The sequence below is a fragment of the Dipodomys spectabilis genome, unplaced genomic scaffold (assembly GCF_019054845.1).
Source record: "Dipodomys spectabilis isolate Male_0828 unplaced genomic scaffold, ASM1905484v1 ptg000054l, whole genome shotgun sequence".
Taxonomy (NCBI): Eukaryota; Metazoa; Chordata; class Mammalia; order Rodentia; family Heteromyidae; genus Dipodomys; species Dipodomys spectabilis.
In genome coordinates, this window is record NW_024870731.1 from 33,860,922 (window position 1) to 33,888,198 (window position 27,277).

Consider the following 27,277-nt stretch of genomic DNA (forward strand, 5'->3'; position numbering starts at 1 on the left):
TATGTTTTCTATTATACCAAAAGCATCAGTGCATTTGTTTTAGCAAATGCTTCAGAAATGAGATACTCTTGAGGTACACTGACAAATGTTAATTTTCTTTTAACAAAGTAATCTAATTATTTTTCTTCTTCCGAAAACTATTAATCATTAAATGGAGTTCATCCCCAGGTGATATAAAAAATTCTCCATATCTTATTAAATATTGATTGTTTCCTTCTTGCTGAGAATATGTGAATTTCAAAAGGTCTACCATTGAAGCATAGGTAATTCCTGTACCTAAGCTTATAACGGTTATTTTATTCTGAGAAACAAAAGCATGAATCTATATTCTTAAAGCAAAATATCCATATTTGAGCCACATATTTAAACATATCTCACATTTTCAACTGTATAAGAAAATTACTTTCATAGTTATTCTAGAAAACAGAAGGTATCCTTAACTCCTTGTTGGGTATTGTCCAATAAATTAGTAAAAATCAGACTCATTTCTTTGCTGAAATCTGGAATTAAACTGATTAGGCTTGCTGAACACAACCCTGGGGAGCTAAGAGTGTCAGGTAAGCGACATGCACAGTAGGGAAACTTTTACAAATAGATAATTTTAGTTTTCACATTCATAATCCTTTGAAAAATATAGGTTTCTAACTTTAACAAAGACTCTTAAAGTTTACCAAGTATTAACATCACAATGCAGTATTTCTGAAAGGCAGAGTTTAAAATTTCATAAATGTACACTTGCATGCCCAAATTCCATTGTAGAAGGAGTAAGGTAATAACCTGAAGGTAAAAAAGAAAACAGCACCAGGATGCCTGGAGCTACACCAGCAATTCAATCATATAACATTTACACTGTGCTGTAGAAGCTGCTTAACATTGTACCTTTAGCTCAGGGGTAAATGTCACAGAATTAAACACCTTTACATAATCATCATGTTCTAACAGTCTTGGATGATCTTATAAATTCACTGCCAGCATACAAACTCTCATTCTACATGAATTAGTATTTGCTTTTAGAATCCATGAGTGAAGAAATGCTTCTCTATTCATGTTTCCCAAGCCTATTGATTCTTAGTCAGTGAGCTCTTATTCCCTCTGACTTCATAGAAAATTTTATTGGGATTTGAATTGGCACGATAACCAAAGGTTATGGTTATAGGAAGTTTTGGGTTGGTGATCTACCTGAGGAAATGCATATATAGTAAATTTATTTCTAAATTTGCTACATTCTCCACTCAACAGGGACAAGGGAACCAAAGTACTGAGAAATCTGAAACACATCTAATAAAACAGAACAGTGGAGTGTACTACAGATTGCTACCTATGAATAATACAGATGCATTCATTGTAAAACAGATGCATGTCCATGGCTCAAGTTTTTTTTAAATAATTAATATAAACCATAGGTGACTAACACACCCATATATGGATCCTAAATGATGACAACTGTATTATTATTTCCAGAAAATAAACTAAAAATATCAACAGGTGAGCATGTATGAATAAATTGCTTTTTGCTGCAAAAAAATAAAAAGGGCCAAGGAATGTGGCTTTGTGGTAGAGTACTTGCCTAATATGCATGAAGCCCTGGCTTCAATTCCTCAGTACCACATCAGGAGAAAAAGCTGGAATTGACACTGTGGCTCAAGTGGTAGAGTGCTAGCCTTGAGCAAAACAAACTCAGGAACAGTGCCCAGGCCCTGAATTGAAGCCCCAGGACTAGCAAATAAAGAAACAAATAAGCTGGAGAAAGAATGAATATATTTCTAAACACAATTTCAAGCCATAAAGTAAACCCCACAGACTTCCCTACTGGTAGTCATCTACATGGTCAATTAGCAATATTAAAATAGAGTTTTTACATGAGTGTTCTTATGTACCTCGCTTTCCATATTCACTATGCTTTCAGATTACAACTGCTTACACAAAACCACAACTAATATGGAATAGCAATAATGAATATGAACACAGATATATTTTTCTGCCAGTACAAATTAGAGCACTAAACTCTGAAGTAAATTTCCCACTTGAACTTGTAAATGAACCCAGAATATTCATCTTTTGAAACAGAAACTAATAGTCCTGAAAACAAACTGGAAGACTGTAGGTGATTTCAAATACAGCTCACCTTACAGTTGACTACATAAAGTTAGAGTCCTTCAGGATATCTACTTTATCATACAAAATCTGATTAGGAAGATGGAAGTTTAAACATTGGGGGAACAAACTTCATTTTTGACTGCAAGTGAAATGTAAGCAAAAAGAAGTAAATGACATTAAGTCATTTGGGGGTTGGTTGGGGCTGGGAAATAAGTCCATGCCAAACTCTTGTTAAATAATCATGTAATACTTTACTTGGGGCTTGACAGGAAAATTAGGAATTTAATCACAAAAGCAATTTGTGGTTTTAGAAGTGGCTTTCAAGTTAAAAAGCAAATGCGTTTGTGTTGGGATGCAATGTTTGTTAATATGTTTACTGAAGTGATGAGAATAATTGCAGCTCCTGAAAGAATGAATGTCTGAATTTACATATTCAATACTTTATCTAAAAATAACTAGCTAAGCTCCTGCAATAATTGCTGAAGATACATATGAGTTAAGTTGTAATACTGTGGTTTAAAATCTGAATCTTTAAAATGTGGCTCACCCCTGTGACCTCAGAAGACTGAGATCTGAGGATCATGATTTGAAGCCAGCCCAGGCAGGAAAATCCATGAGATGCTCATCACCAATTACCCATCCAAAAGCAGAGCAGTGGCTCACATGTTAGAATGTTAGCATTGAGCAAAGATTGTTTAGGGATAGTGCTCAGGCCTCTGAGTCCCTGACTTTGAGCCCTAGGACTGGCACGGAACGGGGGGGCGGGGCAGTGAGGAGAGGGAATATTTCATGACACATGAAAATACATTCACACACATATGAAATATTGTTTCAAGCCAAGCCAAGCTGGATGATGAAGAGCTATTAAGCTTGTGATAATATAACTGAGTTCAAACACAATGTTGATAATCTTAAAATTATTCCAGGCAGAGATAGGGATGATTGCTACTTTTGTCTTCCCTGCATCTGTTTTAACTTTTCCTCCTAGCAAGTCCCCATTCTCCCGAGTAAATGTCATTCCACATATGACTTAGTCTTGCAAATGCAAACATTCCACATCTCAGGCCAACATGACTCATTAAGAATGTGAGTGTAATTCATCAGATTCCATTGGTGTTTGATTAAGATAGTTAGATCTTTCCTCCTTATCCCACCAGGAAAAAAATAAAAACACACAAGAAAATTTAAGAAAAGCAATCATGCAAGGCATGCTTTAACATGTTGTATCAAACCCTTTAATTTTTACATCTCTGAAACCTTCTGTTTCAGCTGATATGGACTGCTCACAGTATTCATTGCATTGTATTTCACATTTGTTTCTGCTATGATGGGGGGGGAGTTGATGACACTTCCTGCTATGGGGTAGACATAAGGATATCAGGAGAGCCAGGCAGGAATCTTTGATACCTGTAGGTATCTGTCTTAAAATGGAGTCAATGGAGAGGACTCAGTCCAAACCCTGTGCTTAGAATAGTCCTCATTTCTGCACTTGTTATATTTTACTACATGCTTGATTTCTGAAATATGCCTTAATCCTCCAATCCTTCATTTTTCTTTCTCTCAATTAATTTTATTCCATTGCTTTTCAGTATCATCTAGTAAACATTCACTACTGGACAGGCTAGTAATGCAGAGATGCAAACATCCAATTTCACCTTCAGGGTAGTGACAAGCAATTGGGGCCATCACATTTCATTTGATAATACAGGCAGGTTGAGCAGTTCACTGGGTGGGTACAGAACAGAACCCAGAGCAGAAAAATATCAAGAAGGCTCCTTGGGGAAATGGAAATGCCTACCCTAGTTATCTGCATCTGTTTGCCTCAGGCATTGTAGATATGTTTTGTGTGTGTGTGTGTGTGTGTGTGTGTGTGTGTGTGTGTGTTTTATAGTTATTCCAACTGTTCAATTGCTCTTAGTGGCTGTGAGTATGGGGACCAGAGCTCTGCAGCTGGAGCAGTCAGAACACTGTGAGGAACTGAGTTTGAGGATTAAACACAGAGAACTGGGCTTCAAAATTTAGTGGGAAGGATCAAATTTCCCTATGAGCTGGGGGAATTTGAAGGAACAATAATATTTATTTGCCTTAGGACATAAAAGTAAAATAATAGTAACACCAAAACTCACATGGCAATAAAAATATGTGAACACAAATAACATATTACCAAAACTGTTTAAAATATGTCATCGGTGATCACATGATATGTTATGATGCAGACCATATTGTAGATAGCATTTAATTTATGCCTCGCTTTTTATGTGCTGTACAACATGTCTGCACTCTATATTCTATTAGGGGAATTCATAGCATCTGTAGATAGATACAGCTCAGTACAGTGATGCATAAACCACAATGTATAGCATTCTGCATGTATTTGCATGTGTGTATATACAGGAAATAGTCTAAGACTTCTTTTCCTTACAGCCACTCCTCAAAGAAAACATAAGCAGAAATTAGTATACTATTTCATTTCCTTTCATTTCTTACAATTTTTACATGTAGTCAACTCTCAGTAATTTAAACAGGTACAGGAGGTGACTCCATTACAGAGATATGTTGAAGACCTTTAAGCTAGAAAATCCCTTCCCACTGCAGTGATAATTATCTCTTAAAGCTGTGTATCCAAGGTTCCTCATATAAGATTTTTAACTTAATTACTTTACTGATTCTATAAAGCTGGATGAAAATGGTAATCTGGTCACTTTCATGTGAAAACAAATGTGTGTGGGTGCAGAACCTGGTCTTGAACAGTGGGCCCAACAGAATATTCTAGAGCTATAGATATATCTAACAAGCACTTTAAATGAGGTTGCTGTGACCGAGGAAGGAGAATTTTCATTTATTTAAATTTGATTTAACAAAATGTAATGGATTTAAATTTAGAGGCCACACATAACCACTGGCTACTACAGTGGTTAGCGGAGCTCTGAAGTCTTGAACAAAGCTAAGAGTTGAAAACTCAATGCCCACACAGGCCCACACCTTCAGTGTTACACCTTATTTTCTTCATCCTATATCATGTCCGATAAATGAAGCTAACAGTAAATGTAGACAGACTGTGGATGGTAACCCTGGGCCAGTGCTGAAAAGAGGTCTGACTACTGTCATAGTCTGTGGTGAAATGACTTTGTAGGCTTTACTCAACAGGTCCACATGTTCTCTCCTCAGATTCCCTTCATGGGGTTTTGTGACTTCCCTGCTCCCTAGTCACAGACATACCTTTTGCTGTAGTTTTACACAAATATACTCGCCTTTAAATAGAAAAGTAACAAAGATGTACCCATTGAAGGTTGTTCAGCAAACACAAAGTATTTGTACTCACATGAAAAGCAAGAGGACAGTCCTCCCCATTTGAGAAAAGTGCTAAGACTTCCTCAGGATAACCTCTTTCAAGACCATCAGCAATTATGGTGAGACCGAATACTAATTAACCTTTAAATAGAAGCCTTAGGGCTCGAGCAAGGAAATATAAGAGAAAGGATAAAATTCTCAATTAAACTCTAAGACAAGTCATTTCTCTTGAGAATTTCTGAACTTTTGTATGTCTAATATGACCAATTAAGACTTCTTTTTTGCCCAATGGGAAAATAATAAGATAAGTTCTCCCAATGGACAAGTTTGCCTTAGTCTACATGACAGGCTCTGGGCTTTCAAAGAATATTCTTATATAAGCCACTTAAGAGTTTATTCTGAATCTTTAGAGATACATTTGGATTGCCTTGAAATTTCTTCCTAAGACTTCATAAGGCTTCAGAAGACTCCTTAACTCCTTGGTAGTCTAAGTCCCTATTTACATTTTGAACATATATATATATATATATATATATATAATCTTAACTTGTACAACTCCAAAGTGTCTGCTATATTTGAATTTTAAAATAATGATTCACATATTAAAAGTTTATTCACTTATCAAACTTAAAGCTAAGAAATCAATCTAAGTCACATATCTCTCCTATATCAGTTACAGATTGTGTTTAAACTGAAACCTACAAACGATACAGTGACATCTAAGGACAGATAATAAAACATAAGGATTACTGGGGCTGGGAAGGTGGCTCAGTGGTAGAGCACTTGCTTTGCATGCCTGAGGCCCTGGGTTCGATTCCTCAGCACCACATAAGCAAAAAGAAAAAAGCCGGAAGTGGCGCTGTGGCTCAAGTGGTAGAGCGCTAGCCTTGAGCTGAAGAGCTGAGGGACAGCGCCCAGGCCCAGAGTTCAGGCCCCATGACCGGACCCCCCCCCCAAAAAAAAAAAAAACATAAGGGTTACTATCCAAATGGTAAAACTTCTTCAAATGTTATATACATAATCGATACACTGAAATGCAGATTTCATATCATTCCTGTAAATTACACAAAGGTAACATTACAACAAAAGGCTATTTCTGGATCTCCAAACTCAAGACAAGTCACTATTTGATAAAATTATATAATCATAAATAATCCACTGACTTAGAAAATTCATTCCTATTTAACTAGATCCTAGGTCTTGACAATGTTTTAGCTGAATGCACTTACTGCCAAATTATTCCTAAGATAAATGCCAGGAAAAATGACTTCATTGACAACAGCAAAAGAGCACAAATGAGTCATTTATATGGAATTTTTTTTATCATATTCACAGCCATGTCTATAAGAAAACAAATGCACTGAAAAGGTGTCAGAACACTTTAAGAATATGGTGAAAAGAAATATTTCCAGAAAAATACACTGCTAAATTAATCTGTTCATCTTTGCCCCAAAGAAGACATATTTCAAGATGTTGATATGCTAACAATCCAACACACAAAAATTGTTTCTTATTTCCTATTATCTGAGAACTTGGTTCTTATTTCTATATAAAGAAGTAAAAGCAGAAGAAAAACTCTCTTTTCTACCTCTGCCAGTTCAGATCGGCAACCTAGATTTGTAACATTTACACTTTTGCAAGAATACAGTACACACGAGGTATGCTGTAGAATAGTGTGGAAAAAAAAGACTAACCTCAATTGCTTTCTCATGCAAAAATCCAAGGGTCAAGCTTCTCACACAATCCTGACCTAATTTACCAAGGACTGTAGGATTCTATTATTTATATGCCTTCAGAGAACAATAAAGCTCAATATGTTCTAAATGATGATGCTGAACATTTAGAATTTTATTAATATAGAATGAAGTAGCTTGTTCTGTAGGTTACAGAATTCATGTGCATAAGCATATAAATTGCATAAGCATACTAATACTGGAAAAATCGTGTTGCTATAAAAATGTCTTGAGCATACCCTCCCATCCATTGATATGAAAGTAGCATGTGCTGTTTATAAATAATTCACTTCTTTATTAAAGCAGATCTCCTAAAAGGAAAACATGTTAATCTTGTGTTATTTAACCAAGTGAATACACATGCCATCCAAATGACCAGTCATCACCTCTAAGTATTGGTATGTTTACTATAAGATGATGAGAATTCAATTTTCTCTTTGTTTTTTTCCTTGTACCTGATTGTGACTGTTAAGGGTCTTCAGTGGGCAGGTTCTGACATGATCTTAAAAGTACAATATTTACCATGAGAAAAATCTAATAAAGAAGATACATTTTCACTTTAAGAATTTTATTTTTATACATACCGTTTAATTTATGGTTTTAAATAATCTTTAAAAATCCTCTTAAGTTTAGACAAATAATGTAAAACCCAATTTTATAAATTAAGTTGCGTTATAAGTCAGTAAAAAGACATTGCATGTTTAAGACATCCAACCATATTTTTACAATAAAGTGAACAATCAATCCAACCAATGTTGTCTCTATTCAGATGGTCGTAGAGTCAGATCTGTTGAGTATACTACACAACTTCATATGTTTCTTCGTACTGATAGCATAAATATATGGAAGTAAAACAACTGCGAGCTTTATTTTAAAAACGGTTCCCAAATTTCCACTGTACCTGTAATGAGGTGAAGGGTTTCCTCTTGCTTCACAAGTTAAAGTTATCTTTTTATCTTCTGAACCAACAGGGAAAATGCTGTTGCTGGGCTCTTTGATAAACACAGGGCCTTGTAAGAGCAGCTCACCTAAGCAGGTAAAGAAACAAACACAAGAAGTAAATAACTACAAAAGCTCCATTCTAGCACTGAAGACAAAAACAAGCAAGGAGTTATTTGTTCTTTCTTAAGCAGCATCTTTCTAAACAGTGGGATACCTGCACTAATGAAAGTCAGTATAAAACACTGCCAAATTAATAAAATGACATTAAACTATAAAACATGAAATTAAAAAACCTGCAATAGTCATGAATAGTTACTTTGTAACAACAGGCTACACTCATGTGTTTGGAGGAGAATAAAGTGTGGAAGCTACTGTAAAAAAGTATTTTTTGTCTGTAGTCCCTGCAAAAACTAAACCTAAAAGAAAGCCAGTTGAACACTTGAGTATTGGGTTCCTCATGAAATTCGCTGGGCCTAAAAATCTTAAGATTGGTTATATTATTTGCCTATTGTCAAATAAAAAAAACACTCAATATTTGATGGAATTTTCATTTATTACCAGAAAAATGAAATAAAAGACATAGCACTGTCAAGGAGACTTTCAGAATGTGTCCCTACATGAACCTGAACATCCTCTGAAGACAAATTCAACAACAACACACACACACACACACACACAGAACCAAAAATGTTTGTTGTTGTCATATGCAGTTGAAAAGGAGAAAGATACTGCCTTCACCCAATGCTTATGCAACTGTAGTTGTATAATCATTGCCAGATTGTTTCTGAAAACAAACAAATTCACAGAAATTATGATAAAAATAGAAGTTCTTTACTCTCCTGTCTTGGAATGCTCAGTAGAATTGCAGAGGAGTTTCTGTTGAAGCGGAGAAAGAATAAAATGAATAAACAGACCAAGAAAGAAATGCAGCTCATGAATAGGAAGTCAAAGAAATTAAAATGGAATAGGCCCCAAAGGTCCTAAATATATGTATTTACATTTTGGCTACTTTATCCAGCAATAGCATTTAGACAAACATGTATCACAACAACAGCAAGAGTAAACCCACAACATAATAGTCACAATGAAGTGAAGAAAATAAGAGCAGCTGAATCTACTAATCTGCTAAAGGCCCGACTCGGTTTGCTAAGACTCACAATGCTTTGTGAGGTTAAGTGGCTTAATTATTCCCTACCTACAGAGAAGGAACACTGAGTCTGAGAGAGGTTTGTTGCCATGATTTCAGAATGTGTAACAAAACATCCCATATTAACTGTTTCCAGGTTCTATGCAGAGACAATCTCTTGCCTTTTGTATATAGAACTGACCTTGTGTGAATTCTACACCACCTGTAGATTTCTAGAAGGAAATGGGAGCCATATTAACAAATGTCTTAGAGCTGAAGATGGGCATAATGGATCACTGGATCTTAGAGTGAGGCTGGGCATAGCCAGTAGTCTAAGATAAGACATATCTCACTGGAGATCATGTGACTATATGGCCACATGACCATACACGGCAGGGTAACGCCTCCAGAATATAACAGACGGTGATCACTTGGAAACTCACAAACTGTCCTGTGTATCTCTTTCTCTGGAATGACTTTAGCCTGGATTCATCCTGAATACACCACCATCATAAGTCTAACAACTTTTAGTCACCATTGTCAGTCATTCTATCAAATCTTCGAAGCTGATGGGAGTTTGGGATGATGCAGGAATTTACTGTCTTTGTCAGTTGTAAAGGTGATGTCAAAGACTGTACCCTCAAATCTCAGACTCACTCACTCTGACCACTTTTCCACTAATAACCTTTCCAAAAATCCTTTACCACTGCCCCGAGGAACCACGTTTGCTTTCTACCATAGACCCTTGTACTTATTTTTTCCCCCTCAAAAGAATCCACATAAGCTCCCCTATGACCCAGCAATCCCACTTCTGGGCATTTACCCAAATGATCACAAACAAGACCATACTAAAGCAACCAGCAAAACTGTTTATTGCAGCATTATTTACCATAGCTAAGATATGGAACCAACCCAGATGCCCCTCAGTAGATGAATGGATCAAGAACAGGTGATATAACATACATAGGATGGAATTCTATGCCTCCATCAGAAAGAATGACATTGCCCCATTTGTTAGGAAATGGAAAGACTTGGAAAAAATTATATTAAGTGAAGTAAGCCAGGCCCAAAGAAACATAGGTCCCATGGTTTCTCTTATTTTCAATAACTAGCATATGTCTGGGACAAGCAGAAAAGATCAGATAAGATGATGTTAAGCGAAATGAACTCCAAGATAGGGACACAAGTGGTTTTTTCTTGCTTGCTATTGTTTCTAACCTATTTACAAGGTCCCATGTGATTTTTTTGTTGCTTTATATGTCCTTCCCTACTTTATAACCCCTGCTTTCACTGTATTTGATGTTGGTATAATTTGGGGAGGGGAAGGGAAAAAAGAAATCGTTTAAATAGGGATACAGGTGGACCCATTGCAACAATGAGATATACAAGACACTATGTTGATAGGCCTTGTTCTTTACTTGACTGTAACTCTTACCTAGGAAGAGAAAAACAGAGCAAGGAAATGTACCACTTTTCCTTTGTAGAAAACAAACACCTTCAGAAGAAACGGATTTTAAAACATCTACTATCACTTCTAATTGGAAAGGACCAACTGAAAGGAGAATATTAGCATTTCTTCAGTTTCTTTTCCCTCAGGTAATGGTGTGATAAAAGGGGACCCATTCAGTAGAAGCTATGTTTGGAATCTTGATGTTCGGTCTTTCTGCAAACTAGTGATACATGGTATGGTCTCTTTGGGGCAGCCTCAGTGAGCCACTTTACTCAGCCAGCCATGGGATCCCAAGAGGAAGTTAACCGATACTCTATAATACACCTACTGCATTGCTAAGATTTGCGGTGGATTAGGTATGGTAAATGTATTTGCCATTTGCAGTGTTTTTCAGACTCAGAACCTCATTCATTGAGTCAAGAACGATCTGTATATCTGTTATTTATCTGTGTCAGAGTCATTGCTTTATCCCTCACTCCTGTAACATGATAGATATACAACATCTGTCTGTTGTTGAATGAAGGATTAAGAATGAAACAGTTTCCACAATAATGCTACACATGGTAGGTACCACTGTGCAGCTGGGGATTGAGAAAGCTAAACTTTTAATCCCAGAGTTCTCTTTCTCACCCTGTATGTTGTTTGCCCTCTCAGGGAGGGAAGCCCAGAAACAGGAAATGACCTGGAAATGATCATGGCAACATAGTGTCATGGGGAGACATGTGATATCAGATCCCCAATCCTCCCAGTCTAGGTTTGAAACCATCCTAAAATAAAGCTGCTGAAAGACAAGAAACAACTGCCAGACTGCTTTTCCAACCTGGCCTTTCTTGATGACACTGGATCTAACTACCTGTGAGGCACATATAGGCCATCTCTGACATTTAAAGCTCCTGAAGGCATTCTAGGCTTCCAGCAGCCATTCAAGACTCCAATGATTCTTTTTAAAAAAGTAAGTACAAATTAATAATCAAATATGACGGGAGTATTCAAGCCACATGCACAGAAAAAAAAAGAAAGGGACAAAAGATACTCAATCTGGCTATGCCAGAAGCAAAAGGCATGGCAAGATGGTAGGGTGTGTCATGTTTGAGTCTCTTGCCTACAATATAAACCGGAAACGAATAGATTCTGGAAGCTTTGTGAAGCTGAAAGAAATGATGCAACTTATTCTTCAAAACAAATGTTGATCCTCAAAAGCATAGAAACTTGACCCTCCATTCAGAAGGATATTTCATAAACTAGCCAAAAGAAGCCTGGTTGAACAGGGAAGGGGCCTCTTGAATCCACTAAATGGATTCAATGTAACATTTGGATTGATGTTAAACTTTACTATTTGTGACAGGGGCTTTTTTTTCCCACATGCTTGCCTGGCTCCAATGCCCCATTTTAAGTTTAGAACCCAAAATAAAGGCCATATAACATTTCCAAACAGGACTAATAAGTCCCAACAATCCAATCTTAAGGTGTTATTTTTTTCCCAAACACCCACAGGCAACTAGGAATAACTGCCTTTGAATGTAAGTACAAGCTTTATGAGCTCCTAAGGTAATGTCACGTAAAAGATCAAACTGTACCTGATCAATTCTAATGGTCATAGGCTATACAACTTTTATGAAAATGGACAAAAAGGATAGGGATTCCAGGCTATTGCATTTCTTTTACTAAAAGAAACAAAATACCCTAAAGTCAGGTGCTATTTCTGAAATTCCTAATAGGGAAAATGCCATTTTTCTTTGCCGCACCCAATCTACTTGAGAAAACAGGGGTGGTTTTTGAAATGAAAACAAGACATTCTAAAAGGGAGGTCAGGATGGCCACTACTAAAGGCAGAATTCAAGAAGTAGACCCAGACTAGAATATCTCGTGCACTTCCTTGATATCAGACCAGAACAGAATAAGCTGGGGACTAAGTTAAGGAAAAATTCAATAATAGACAACCAATGAGAAGAGATCACTATTCTAAGTCCTATTCTGTAAACAGATTTAAAAAAATGTTAAGACAGAAATGTTTTTACAGGCATAGGATATGATCATTTTTGGCATTCATGGTGAAAAGCTGGAAAATGCCAAAGAAATAAGGAAAGACAAAAATAAACGTTCATGTATATTCTTTCAAAATCAAGGGAGGATGAAGTAGTAAATCTTAGAATAATTCATTTCTCTAAAAAAGTATTTGAATGTCACACACAAGCAGCATGTGAAAAATTGGCCAAGGCAACAGGGTCATTACTCAAGATCCTACTGGCTACTCCTCCCCTCCGTGCCCTGCCTTCCCCCCGCTTCCCCAAAAGACTCCAGGACCTGCATTCCTGTGGAACCTGGAAGGGCAAGATGAACTGGCTTTTCAGAATCCTTTGTAGCTCTTGGCTGGGAAGCAGTTTACAAAGAAGAAATCCAATCCCCCCTATCAAGAGACCAGAAAGTTCTAAAGAGGTAGTCACAGTTTGCTAAGGTTGCTATAACAAAGCATCACAGATTTGGGTACTGCATTAACAAACATGTGTTGTCTTCTTATTCAGTGGCTGAAAGTCTGAAATGAAGACACTTGCCAGGCTTTAGGGAGTGTCTGTCCTAGTCTCTCTAGCTGGCTTTCAGAGCGCCTTCCCTCTGTATGTGTCTGTATCTACATTTCCCTTTTTGTCCTGATGGATGAGAGGACACTCTGATGATTTCTTCCCTACTTCTATCTGCAGTGAAATGGCTTCCACTTAAAGTCATATTTGGAGGCATCTGTGGTTGGCACTTCAATATATGAACTACAGACTAAAGGTAAGCACAATGAAATCACAAGGGGTAAGGAAGAGCAAACTGGAAGCGTCTGGACAGACTTTTGGATTCTCATTTATTTAAGTCTGGTAGTACTTAACTCAAGGCCTCATATGTACTTGTTAGGCTGGTATACACCATTTGAGCCACACACATACCCAGCACTTTCTACCTCAGTTATGTTTCAGATACAGTCTCATGGATTTGCTTTGGCTGGCCTGGACTGTCATTGTCCTTTCTAAGGCCTCCTGAGTACCCAGGATGTCAGGCCTGAAACAGTACACCCACCTTATTTGTAGAGATAGGAGCTCACTAATTTATTCATTATTTTTGCCTACATTAGCCCCAGTCTCTAACTCCTAAATAGCTAGGACTACAAACATAAAATACCCCCTCAGCCCTATTTTTTTTTAAGTTAAGGAAATGTTGATTTTTCCCTTTCTTTTGGATATGAAAACTATTAGAGAAAGAAGGAGTAATGGGATCTAGTGTTAGCATCTAACACTATAGAGCATGAATGTATATCACAGAAAAGTCACCTGAGTTCACAAACAACATGAACTACAAAACTCAAAAAATCTGTATTAGGAAAATAAACCTCATATCAACTTCAGCTAAAAGCTATGCTGTAACCAAAACATTGGGGGCAGGGGAAGGTCAAACACAATATACAGTGGCTAAAGTTGAGAAAGATGAGAAAGACAAAATGCTCAGCAGAAATTTCTAAGTCACCTATTTTCCACTTCTGGGAATGCTTTTGAGAACTAGGTTGAAAGATAAAGAACTGGGGAATGGCATCCGCCTGGAGTATTAGAGTTAGCAAGACAGACACCAATTTCATGTGAGAACACTCTAAGCATTCAGTTAATAGTTCATTTGTTCGCAGCCTGTCCATCAACAGAATGGCAGAGACAACAAGGAAAACTGCCATGAACCATCAGTCAATTAGAACTGAGAAAGATGGGTTCTGGTTCACAGGGGTTAGGAGTAAATGTTCAAGCAAAAAGATGATCTTTCTGAAGTGGTAGAGCTCTTTGCTGATCTGTGCCCAATCTACATGAGAAAACAGGAGCATGATAATATCAAGAATTCAAATAATTCTTAAATTGCAACTTGATAAAAAATATTAAAAACAAACACCCATCCTGTCCATCTAACCTGTATAGAATTGTTTACATCTGTGGCTAAATACTTGTAGTTGTGTACTATGTTTAAGGAAACCAATAAACTGTCATGAAAGTTCCCATCTATCTCATTGGACTGATACTGAATCTGTGCAAAAGATGGTTGGGAGATGAGAACTTAGACATAGTTATTAAAATGTTCGATATTTTAATCTGATTTTGTGAATTCAATGGGTATTTTTCTGACTGTGGCCATATATTTTACAACTGAGTAAGAAAAGTGGTTAATCAGTATAGACTTACACTGTAGGAAACAATGTCTTTGTGACTAAAAACAGACGTGGAGGAGCTACAATGAAATCATTGAATAGTTGAAATGCTTTCATAGGTACGTTGCAGCTTTTTAAAATTTTACATTTATGCTATTTTCTCCATATGAATCTGTGTTCCAGTGCTTTTAACCTGCCTGATACCCTTCCAAATTCACAGAACATAACTGTAACATAACATAGCTTTCTTGCCAGATAGTTTAACAGCAACTCCATGCAAAAAAAAAAACCAAAAAACAAAAAAAAAAATCCACCCAAAATAATAAAAATGCTACTGTTGGACACATCATGTAAGAACAAAAAACAATCATCCACAATCTCACTTTCTATTATGCCAACTTTCATTGAGTATCTTTGAAAGGTGCAGGTTCACAAAGTGCTCACCAACCTACAGAAAAGAGTTCATTAGTAAAGTCCTTTTGAAAAACTTCTTAGTACCATGCTCTGAAAGGTTTTAATGGAGATGATTATACTTGATTTCTATTCTTTACCAAAGAGTTGGGGTCAAGGCTCCTAGGGTCCAGTCATAATTTCCTTCATGTGCTTTAAAGAGTATTTCATTTCCAACACTATGTCGAGGCCATTGTTTCTATGAAAACATAATTCTACAATAAAGAACATCTATTATACATTGTTGGTAATGGAGATGCTATTAAGAAACGATTCTAGCTGGTAATTGTATCCTGTAGTATTTCTGCAGCTATAAACGCCTATGGTAGCAAAGAACACTGTTTTTTCCTGCCCTGACAGTCAGAACAAATCAGCATTTAGTTTGTAAATATCTGAGCTTACAAAATATCATTTCTTTTCCCTTTTCAACTTTGTTCACCAGGTGAGAATCCTTTTTCCTATTTTTGTATCAATGGCAAGGAATGAGCTGACTTGTGGGGGTAGGTATTTTCAATATGATATATTTTATATAGAAAATACACAGGTGTATGAAGTCCCATATAGAACTGATTTTTAAAAGTTCCTTGAAATAATAGGAATTTGTACTGTGTGCTGACTAATTTTTTTTTTTTTTGGTCCGCTCATGAGGCCTGAACTCTGGGCCTGGGCACTATCCCTCGCTCTTCAACTCAAGGCTAGCGCTCTACTACTTGAGTCACAGTTTCACTTCCGGCTTTTTTCTTATTGCTTATGTGGTGCTGAGGAATTGAACCCAGAGCCTCAGGCATGGAAGGCAAGTGCTCTACCACTGAGCAAACTTCCCAGCCCCTGACTAATTTTTTTATTATGTCATATTCTACTCTATCCTATTCACTCTACTTAATCCTGCTGCATTTTTGTTAAATGCTAGATATGCATATGAGATTATTATCATCAGTCATCATTGGGTTCTTAGCCCCACTGTGCTTCACTTGATCTAGGGCAAACCTCTCTTGCCACCAGTATGCCACCTAATTGAAAGTTTTGTTTTGTTTTTTCATTTGCTTCACATAGGGATGAAACTTTGGAAATTAAGGGGGAAAATACTTTAAAAATTAAAAATATGATCCAGATATAATAAAGACAAAAGAGAATTCTTTTCCAAATCTGCTGAACTGTCATATTCTCCATAGACGTAAGAAGAGCATTCTGTGCATTCATACCATGATGGTAAATAAGGACACACATTTTACTTTGAGTACCATTGCTTCTTGATACATGACACTATGGACCAAAATCCACCTTTTGTATGCATGCAGTTAATAAGTACATATATCCCTGCTTATTCCCAAAGGTCGACAATCTATGAAGTAAAATCAGACATAATTACTAGATCCCAGACGGGACTATGTGCATTTATTAAATCTCCTGATTCCATGGTATATATTAAACCATATGAACATAGCAATGGAGCACATCTTATTTTTTTTGTCAGTCATGGGGCCTGATCTCTGGGCCTGGGCACTGTCCCTCAGCTCTTCAGCTCAAGGCTAGCATTCTACCACTTGAGACACAGCACCACTTCTGGCTTTTATTTGCTTGTGTGGTGCTGAGGAATCAAACTCAGGGCCTCAAGCATACAAAGCAAGCACTCTACCACTGAGCCACCTTCCCAGCCCACCACATCTTAATTTTTATCACTTGGTTTATCATAGGTGTAGATTAAACAAAAGCCATCCTCAGGACTGGAAAAGGATGAGTTAAACACAAAGCTCTGTCTACTCTCCAGTTCCAGAGAGTGACTTGGTAATGATGCATCAGAAGCAAGAACACAACAGAGGACGTCAATGCTACTGTGCTCTTGATGCCTACATGAATCTTTCCCTGGCATTGCCATTTGGTATTATCTCCTCCTGGCCTCAATGCTTAGAAGAACGTTTGAGCATCCTCACGATACTGTTACTCTACCACAGAACACTCCAGTTATTTTTCACTGTTCAGTTACTCGTATGTGGGCTTTAAGCTTTTAGAAGATAGCAACCACATTCTACACATTTCCGATGAGCACATCTAACATATGTGACAAAACTGGTAGATGACCACTGAACTAGAAATCAACCTCTGTATTTGTATGTATAGAATCCATTGCAAATTATCTTAATTTTCCAGATGTCAGAGCTGATTAAGCAGATATTAGACCTGCAACTATTATACAAGCATTCAAATATAAAGTATTTATCACCTGAAAGTAGCAACTTACAACAGAAGCTAATTCAGTAACCAAACCTATCTCTGTTATAAAAACTCCACCCTCTCCTCAGAGAGCAACCTACTGTCATTAAGTAGCTATTCCTGTGTGGGCAATTTATAGACTTTGCATGGCTCAAACCCCATCCACTCACTTCTGAGTACTGTAAATATGGCACTACACAAGAGTAGCTCCACTATCACACACACACACATAAATAGCACTTTTAACAGTAATAACACTCCAGTAAGTAATCTATTGCAGAACCTCTGAGTGCTGAAGCAGAGCTCCATTTCTTGATTTTAATGACTTGTTTGAAAGTAACAGCTGCCCTAGCCATTAAAACAAAACACAATATAAAAAAAAGTTGAGTTTCTTCTAGTGTCTTTCATTGCTGAGATCTATAAGAAAATTCACTATGGTTATTTTTTTTCCAGAGGGGTGACCATTTGCACAAGTCCTGCAAATGAGACAAAAATCCACAAGAAATAATTTATGTGAAGCCTGAATTCAGTTAACAAATAATCAACATGAAATTCTTACCTTGGGCTAAATCTTCTAAAAGTTAGGATATAATGTAAGCATTCAAATAAGTCACCTGCTGGCTGACTGAACAATTCTACATTTCGGGTATTTCGTTTCACAGTGGGAGCTTTGAGCTTGCTGTTCAGATAGGGCCTCAACTAGATTGTAGTTTCAGAATTCTACTAACCTTAAATTCCACAATGGTGAGAAGTATAGACAGTCCAGAGATGTTTGGAAAATAGTTTGCAGAAGTAAAAGTTGGTGGCTACTGGGTCAAATCTATTGTGAGGACTTAGGTTTGGAATGCAGAATGTTCAGAAGCGAGGAAACAAAACAAAACAACTTTCTAGAATTGACCTCATTTAAAGATGTAAGGTCATTTCATATCTATCTACCTACCTATCATCTGTCTATCTATCATCTACCTACCGACTTACAAAACAAATCTATCTATCCATCCATCTATTTACATGTCTACTTAGCTACCTACCCACCTACCTATCTAGGTATATTCATTTATCTCTCTGGTAATGAGGATTATACTCAGTGCCTTTCTTGATAGGCAAGAATTCTACACTTGATCAAAGACTGCAGGTACTCTTTGCCTTGCAAGGTAGGGACTTGCATTATGATCTTGCTGAGCTAGGCTATGGTCTTACTACCTATGCTCCATGTCTCTGGGAAGGACAGGCAAATGCCATTGTACCCACTCAATTTACTTACACTTCAGTCAGGATAACAGGTGAATCCACCTCCCTGTCCAGCTACTGGATGAGATGGAATCTCATGAAATTTGTGTACATGCTGGTTTCAAACTGCCTATCTCTAATATCTCTTTCTCCAAGTTTCTTGTTCTCTCTTTTTTAACACCAACAAATCAAATATCAGGCAATCCTAAATCAACAGTGTGCAGTTCAGTCTCGACATTTAAAGACTGTAGCCCTCCAGGGAATAATAAGACACTCATGGCTGCCAGGAAGCAGTTCACCTATCAGCATCTGCAAAATGACTTTGTTTACCAAACAAGTTATCTCAAACTGCAGAGTGTTTTGTTTTTTGGTTTTTGGTTTTTTTTTTTCCTGGAAATGATTTGTCTTCAAAGAAAAAACTCTGCTTTGGTACTCCAGCCAAAAATAATCCAACATGACCACACATTCAGTTTAGTCCACTGAATTATCCATCTCCCAAAGCTCCCTTTCCCTATTTTAATAATTTGGGCTTGAGCTAACTCAAAGAGTCCTTTGTGTTCCTTCACAGCACACTGCAAAACATTCCATCGTTGGCAACATAAGCAAGTGGACTAAATTAATGATTGTAAAAATGTATATTCACACTTTGAGATGGGGGCGGTGTGGTTCAATCTAGGCCCCATGTGTCAAATCTGACTGCCATCTGATTATGGAAAACAATAAACTGAAAGTGTGACACCTAAACATTATATGGAATGTAAAGTGCATTTTCCATAAATCAAGTTTTGTTGGAAGTGAGCTGCCACCCTCACTTGTTTACCTGTTGCCCAGGGCTGCTTTTAGATTGCAATGTTAGTGCTGAATACTTATGACAAGGACCCTGTGACCTACAAGTCCCAAAATACCTACTACCTAGCACTTTCTGAAAAATGTGCTGATTGCTTTTCTAGGAAGGAGAATTTCTGCTGGGAGAAACAGCAACACTGGGTCTAAAAAGACAGGATTCTCCTCCATAAAAACCTCCGTTTACCTTTAGGGAAATCATTCAAGCTCTCTGGGCCACTAAGTTCTCACTTTTGGTTTGGGAATGACCTCAAAAGTATGAGTATTTGAATATCTTTTCAGTGTGACAGCAGTACCATAAGTAGACTTTGGTATTATTGTTGCATATGTTTTCTTGGCCTTGCCACACATTTTTTAATTGTATCTGAGGAAGAATAACATATGAGAAGGTAATCTAATAACTCTATTCATTACAGCTCTGTGTGGAAAAAGAGGAAGTGTCCTCATCTTCAAGATCGTTGTGAGCATTAGTACCTGGGTTCAGTTATACAATTTGAGCATCTAATTTTTAAAACATTATGTCAAAGACAAAAAGCTCCCATTAATCTATAGAGATGGCAATTTCCTAAAATGAAAAATATATTTTTTGACAATTCTGGAGTTGTAAGTGAGAGATTCATACTTGCTAGGTGGTTGCTCTACCACTTAAGCCTCACTTCCAGTCCTTTCTGTTCTGCTCTGTTTTTTTGTTATTGTTATTTTTAATTAGATTTTTATTGCAAAAATACCATACAGAGGGGCTACAATTACAGAAGCAAGGTAATGAGTACATTTCTTATCAAGCATTGTTGCCTCCTCCTTTGTTTTTCCCCTACCATCCCTTCTCATCTACATGACTACACTCCCACCCCTCCCCCCACCTCAGTTTTCGACATAGCATATTGTACATCTCATTGTTGCAATGGGTCCACCTGTACCCCTATTTAAATAATTTGTTTTTTCCCTTCCCCTCCCCAAATTATACCAACATCAAATACAGCGAAAACAGGGGTTATACCATAGGGGAGGGACACACAAAGCAACAAAAAAATCACCTTATAAATACATTAGAAACAATAGCAAGAAAGAAAAAACCATTTGTGTCCTTATCTTGGTGTTCATTTCGCCTAACATCATCTTATGTGACCTTTTCTGCTTGACTCAGACATATACCAGTTAATGCAAATAAACCATGGGACCTATGTTGCTTTGGTCCTGGCTTACTTCACTTAATAAATTTTTCCAAGTCTTTCCATTTCCTAACAAATGGGGCAATGTCATTCTTTCTGATGGAGGCATAGAATTCCATTGTGTATATATACCACATTTTCTTGATCCATTCATCTACTGAGGGACATCTTTTGTTTGTTTGTTTTCCAGTCAAGGCTGGCCTGGACTGCAGCCCTCTATTTTTTGCTTCCAGTCATGGCTTGGATGACAGGTGTCCTCTACTGTACCCAGCTTTTTCTACAGTCAGCTTTTCCTATGTTTTTCTATTGGAGTCTCAGGAAATGTTTTGTCCAGAATGGTCTGGATGCATGATGCTCCTGATGTTAGCCTCCAGCTGGGATGAATGACACAAGTCACTGTTCCTAGATGAAATAGAATGTTTAAAATGCCTACTGCATAATGAACTGAGTGTCCTAAGAAGTTCTCATTGAGACAATTCTCCAACAAGCATTGCTTCATACCCTGTCTTATGACAATTGCATACTAAAATAGTATCAATGAAAAACACAACAAAATAAACAGCAAAAACCTTTCAAAAAGACCAGAAAAAACGAAAAACACATTCACCTTTTTTCTATACTGTTGTGAGCTGGGTGTTTATCTTTTCTTTTTCTCATGATAGGAATAATGGCCAAAGCACTGAATATTTTCAATTCATTGGGCTGCATAATCAAGCTAATAAAAAAGTCACTTGTGGACTTGTATATACTGCAATATATACCTTAAATAAAGGTAAATGCTTACTCAGAAACTCAGGCATTATTTAATAGCTAGGACTTCCAGTTATTTCCATAATTACAAATTACCTATATTTCACCGGGCTCTGGTGGCTCACACCTGTAATCCTAGCTACTCAAGAGGCTCAGATCTGAGGAACACAGTTCAAAGCCAGCCCAGGCAGGAAAGTCCATGAGACCCTTATCTCCAATAAACCACCAGAAAATTGGAAGTGGCACTGTGGCTCAAGTGGTAAAGTGCTAGCCTTGAGCTGAAGAGCTGAGGGACAGCACCCAGGCCCAGAGTTCAAGGCCCATACTAACCAAAAAAAAATTACCTATATTTCTCTTTGCACATCTTAAGAATTACTTAAACATGTGCACAGACTCATTCATGAGATGGAATAGTAAAGTCAGACACAATATTTTTAGGATCCCATAAAAGAACATACTTCATATTTTTAAAAAAATATTTGGAAATTTAAAAAACTAGGTACTTTATTTTAAAACCCTAATAAGGGTACCTGTGGCTCATGCCTATAATCCTAGCTACCTAGGAAGCTGAGATCGTTTTCAAAGCTGCCTGGGCAAGAAAGTCTGTAAGTGCCTTATCTCCAATTAAGCATCAAAAAGCTGAAGAAAGAGCTGTGGCTCACATGGTGGTACATGCACCTTTAGCAAAAAGGCCAAAGACCAATCAGTGTGACAGGAACAAAGTCCAAAATTGTGTGGGTGCCTTAACTGAGCGCTTTCAGCCTTCAGAACCCTGCTCACCCTTGTCTATAAGATTAGTGAATCAAGTATAGCCACAAACTTGGAATAAACAATACTAGAGTGTAATACTAGAACCACTTAAAATGGAAACCCAGCTCTTCAGGAGGGATCTGAGGATCACAGTTCAAAGCCAAGCCAGGCAGGAAAATCCAAGAGACTCTTATCTCCAATTAGCCACCCGAAAACCAGAAGTTGTGCTGTGGCTCAAGTGGTAGAACACTCGCCTTGAGCTGAAGTGCTTGGGGACAGTGCCCAGGCCCAGAGTTCAAGGCCCATGACTTACAAAAATACATATTTTTCTTGCCCAGGTCAGAAGCCATTATGAAACTGTCCAGATAAAGGAACAGAGTAAACAGATAAAAGGAACAGAGTAAAGAGATTTAGAGAATATGATTTCTGTGGATAAGTAAACCATGACAGCCCAGAAGCAGCCCCAAAGTTTCCTTCCTTGGCTACTCTCCACAAACACCACAAAGCAAGCCCAAGAAAAGAGCAGAATCCTCCAGCAGATCAGTGTACAAGGTTGCTCCACACACAAGAGGGAGGCCAGGAGGGCTGGAAAGCTCAGGGGTCTTCTTATTACAAAATAAGTACATAAATAAAACTGTGACCTGTCCTTCTACTTCAAAGAAAATTTCTCTAGTTTCAGGGACAGGTGGGAACATTACTTTGTCTCTGGGAGTTCTGTAAATAAGGAAAGAAAACCCAGATGGTATAAAGAGAAAGTAAGAAGTCAAACACCAAGGTAAGAGCTTAAGTCCTTAGCTGCCAAGCAGACTTGGAAGCAGCTGACAAGCCTTATGGCCAGGTAAGGTAGAGATTTTTTTAACTTTCTCTACGATTACCAAGTTTATTATGATTTTTCTTTATAAGCCAAAAATACCAACAATGTAGACACCAAAACATCAATGTTTCACAATCAATATTTGTCAAACTAATACAACATTAACCCAGGACTTCACAATCACCTGGGTTGTTGGGGTTTTTTTGTTTTTGTTTTTGATTTTTCAGTGGTGTGGCTTGAACTCTGGGCCTGGCCACTGTCCCTGAGCTCTTCAGCTGAAGGCTAGCACTCTACCACTTGAGCAACAGTACCACTTCTGGTTTTCTGGTGGCTTATTAGAAATTAGGGTTTCATGGACTTTCCTGCCCAAGCTGACTTTGAATGGCAATCCTCAGGAGATCTCAGCCTCCTCAGTAGCTAAGACAATAGGTGTGAGCCACCAGAGCCCAGCTTCACCTGAATTTTAAATCTCATCCACCAACCAGAGGATTCCATATAAGTAACAGCATCACAATAGTTGCACAGTTTTGGACAACTGTCTTGTGTATTACGGTGGCAACTATACAAACTTCATCCACTACACCAATGATGTCACAGCCAAAAACCAATGCATAAGTATAGAAGCTATTGAGTAATTTTCATTTCCATATTGATTCAGACTAGTGGATAAAGTCTAATGATTCTTCCCAGACTGGAAGTCTTCTACCCTTTTTTATTGTACACTCTTCAAATAAATATAGTGTCCTTCATGGGCTTTATCAATGGGCCTTATGTAAAAAAAAACAAAATGAAAATAGAATAAAATAAGATCACTGGACACATAGTCTAGAAACAAATACAGAGCTAGACACCATTTGGAGAGTGTTAACAAATTTTTTTAAAAAAAAGTTTTGCAACAATGTGACACTGCTTTAAAATGAAGGAACACCATGTAACAAAAGACAAACTGTCTACCCTTTTCCAGAATTTCACCCAGTTACATACCCAGGTACTTATGTCTTAAAGAGGAATGCAGGTTCCTTACTGTACACAGTTCACATAAAATGAAGTATCTTCATTTAAAACAGCATTCATTTACTCCTTTGTTCTGTCACTTGATATTGTGTTACACAGTTAATTTCAAAGGAAGCAAACTGCAGAGAAGTGACTGTAAGTGCAAGATGTATAAACCCATGGGAGAAGAGCAAACACATGGCAAGTTACAGCTCACTAACCAAACAAGTGCCGAGAACATGGCACTTCTCAAATTAAAATGTGTTATCGGCTGGACATGATGGCACATACCTGTAGGCCCATGCCCCGGGAGGTTGGTGGAGGACGGTGCGTTTCAGGCCAGCCTGGGGCTATATACCAAGAGCCTCAAATCATTTATCCTCACTGTTCTCATCTTCATCATGGACAGGTCTGGTATATACTCAGGTATACATAGAACCCCTTCCCCCTGCCCAGCTATCTTTACTCACAGAAAACACATCAACAATTATGATAATAACACACGTGCACATATATGCGGATACACATATGAATCACTTTTGAGTCAGAGAATTGCTTGGAAAGCAATGGGAATGGAGAAAAGGTCTCCATGGATAGATATTCCCTTCTACTTGAATGGATGCCAGGCAGGTGGAAGGCCTGACAAGGAGGATGGGTCACTCTAAGGGCATCCTTGGAGCCAGGAAAAAGGGCAGACCGACATCAAAGAAAACGTCTGCAGGGTTTTTCACTGCCAGAGACTGGGAGTTTTTTTATATCTATAGTTATAAATATATAGAGAGAGATAGATATATATAGTTATATATATCGTTATATATAACGATATATATTAAGCAAATACAGAAAAACAGAAATGCAATTAAGAGTCATAGCAAACCAGAAGAAAATATGTGGGAATTGAACAGTGTACAGCTGAGGTGAGAATTACACAAGAGCACACCTAAAACACCTGGCAGGGGGAGGACCACGGAGGAGAGGCAAGTGATGGTCATTATTTCTATGTAAGCTCCAAGATGTTCATTTGCAACTGATAATTTTGAGATGACTTATTTACACACAGGTGAGCAATGTCATAAAACCAAATCATAAAATGATCAGCAGATCACACACACACACACACACACACACACACACACACACACACACAGAGTAAAACAGAAATGCAAACCATCTTTAAGGACCCAGCTGCCCAAACTCTGTGGTGAGTGAGATGAATCAGCAAGAATTACCTGAAGCCATAAACTTAGTGTATGTCCACCATTCATTCCAGAAAACAGTGTTCAGTCCTCAGGAGAGACACACAAGGCCGAAAAACACTGCAGTAAGGAATACATCTTGTGAAATACTAACCCCACATACGGTCAAACGAACTCTGATCCCCTAAAGGCACTTGGTACTCCAAAGAAAGTCGTAGCTGGTTGGCAACAGAGCCTTGAGATTTTTCCAATATGTCCTTTCAATAGCCTAACTTCACTGGGTTTTGCTCATTCATTTAATTTCAGCCACCTTCAGAGCAATTTTAAAATATTTTAAAATATTCAAGAATATTTTCAACAGCCAACTTCCCTCAACTATTCTCCCTGCATAGCTGGGTCTTCACGCACATATAGGTGTTTATGTATCTGCCTGCTCAACACTGGCACACATCACACCCTCCTCTACCTGGCACCCAAGGAGGAACCACTGGTGCCTTCTGTTAATGGCATCGAGAACACACTACATTTCATGAAAACTTTAACTCAGTTCGAAACTTTCTGGGTAAAAATTCAGAAAATGTTCCTACTGGGCTACAATAACTGACCATGTGAAATAAAGCAAGTATACACAGTGTTTGAAATTTCACCTACTATCATTCTCAACATGGGCAGGTCTAGTACACACACAGGTTTACACACACACACACACATGAGTATATGTGTATGTGTGAGTGTGTATGTGGCTGTGTGTGTGATGTGTGTGTGGCTGTGAATACAATCAGTTGTACCAAAGCATTATGGTCATCAGTATGTTTTACTTCATCCTGTCACATGGTTATTCCTTCAAGCACAGTAGTCCTAGGTTTTCTCAGACTCTACTTCCAACTTGGTCCCAAACTGCTTCTTCACCTTCCCTCTTCTCATGCCTCCCTGTCCAACTTTCCATCTCCTGGCTTAGCCTATCTTCACCTCTCATGACTCATGAGGAGTCTAGTCTTTCCTCTTTCTGATTCTTCTCCAATCTCCTCTTTAGAGAGTTTCACTAGTTACTCTTAATGACAAAAAGGCATCTACACCTTGATCTCCTGTCAGAGGCACAAAGACAATACTGACTCTGAATTCCAGTCTTTTAGTTTGAGCCCATCACTGGGATGCTGTCGAAAAGCACTTCGCAAGTCAGTATTCCAGAAATATATCCAAATCATCGTCTGTTTCCTGTTTTTTTTTTTATTAATTCACTAATTATCTTCACACTCCATTTCCAACCGCCATGGCTTCCTTCAGCAATCTTGTCCCTGCACTGGGCAGAAACAGCTTTGATTTTAGGATTCTACTCAGCTCCAGTGTTGCCTTTTCTGTCCCTTACTTTCTGGACCACAATACTTTCTAAGCAGATCTTCTCCCTCATAGGCTTTCCCTCTTCCAACCTATGTCACAGACAGCTTTCTGGAACAATTGTTTTTATAGCATAGCTAAGATGATAATGATCCTTGCTTATCAGTATTTTAGCCCAATGTTTTTTCTACTACATTTTTCAGGCATGGTAAAGTCCTGCGGTCTAAACCCAGAATATACAATAAAAACAGGTTGCAAGATATTTTTTACATTTCTATTAGTAAAAAGGGAAAATTGAAACCAGTGAAAATAATATATGTAATTTATATCATTAGTTAATATATTGTGAGGTTATTTATATACACATAAGATGCATTATATTATATTGTATATTATATATTCTCACACTAGGGATTGGGAGATGTGGCTCAGTAGTAGAGCACTTGCCTAACATATCTGAGCCACTAAATGTGATCTCTAGTGCCAAAAAATAACAGTGAATAGCACATAGCATATATATGTATAATTTGTCATTTAAAATGAATTCCTACATTTTAGTTTAAAATCTATTTGTACAAATAGATTATCTGAGCCAGGATCAACATGAAGACAGTGTTAATGCACATTTCATTTTGTCATAATCATCAAAGCAATCCCTTGCTAGGCATGTGGGAATTAGAAGGCAAACTTTTAATATAGTTTACCTAAAACTTTTTTCTTGTTCCCTGTCTCAAG

General features: G+C 37.7%; 1 protein-coding gene across 1 annotated transcript in view; it reads right to left on the reverse strand.

The window, feature by feature from the left end:
* Positions 1–27,277, reverse strand: part of Cntn3 (contactin 3) — a 216,329-nt gene that overhangs the window by 181,099 nt on the left and 7,953 nt on the right. The window contains exon 2 of the mRNA XM_042679994.1: positions 8,023–8,149. Within this exon, the coding sequence (XP_042535928.1) occupies positions 8,023–8,149 (127 nt within the window). The remainder of the gene's footprint in view (positions 1–8,022; positions 8,150–27,277) is intronic.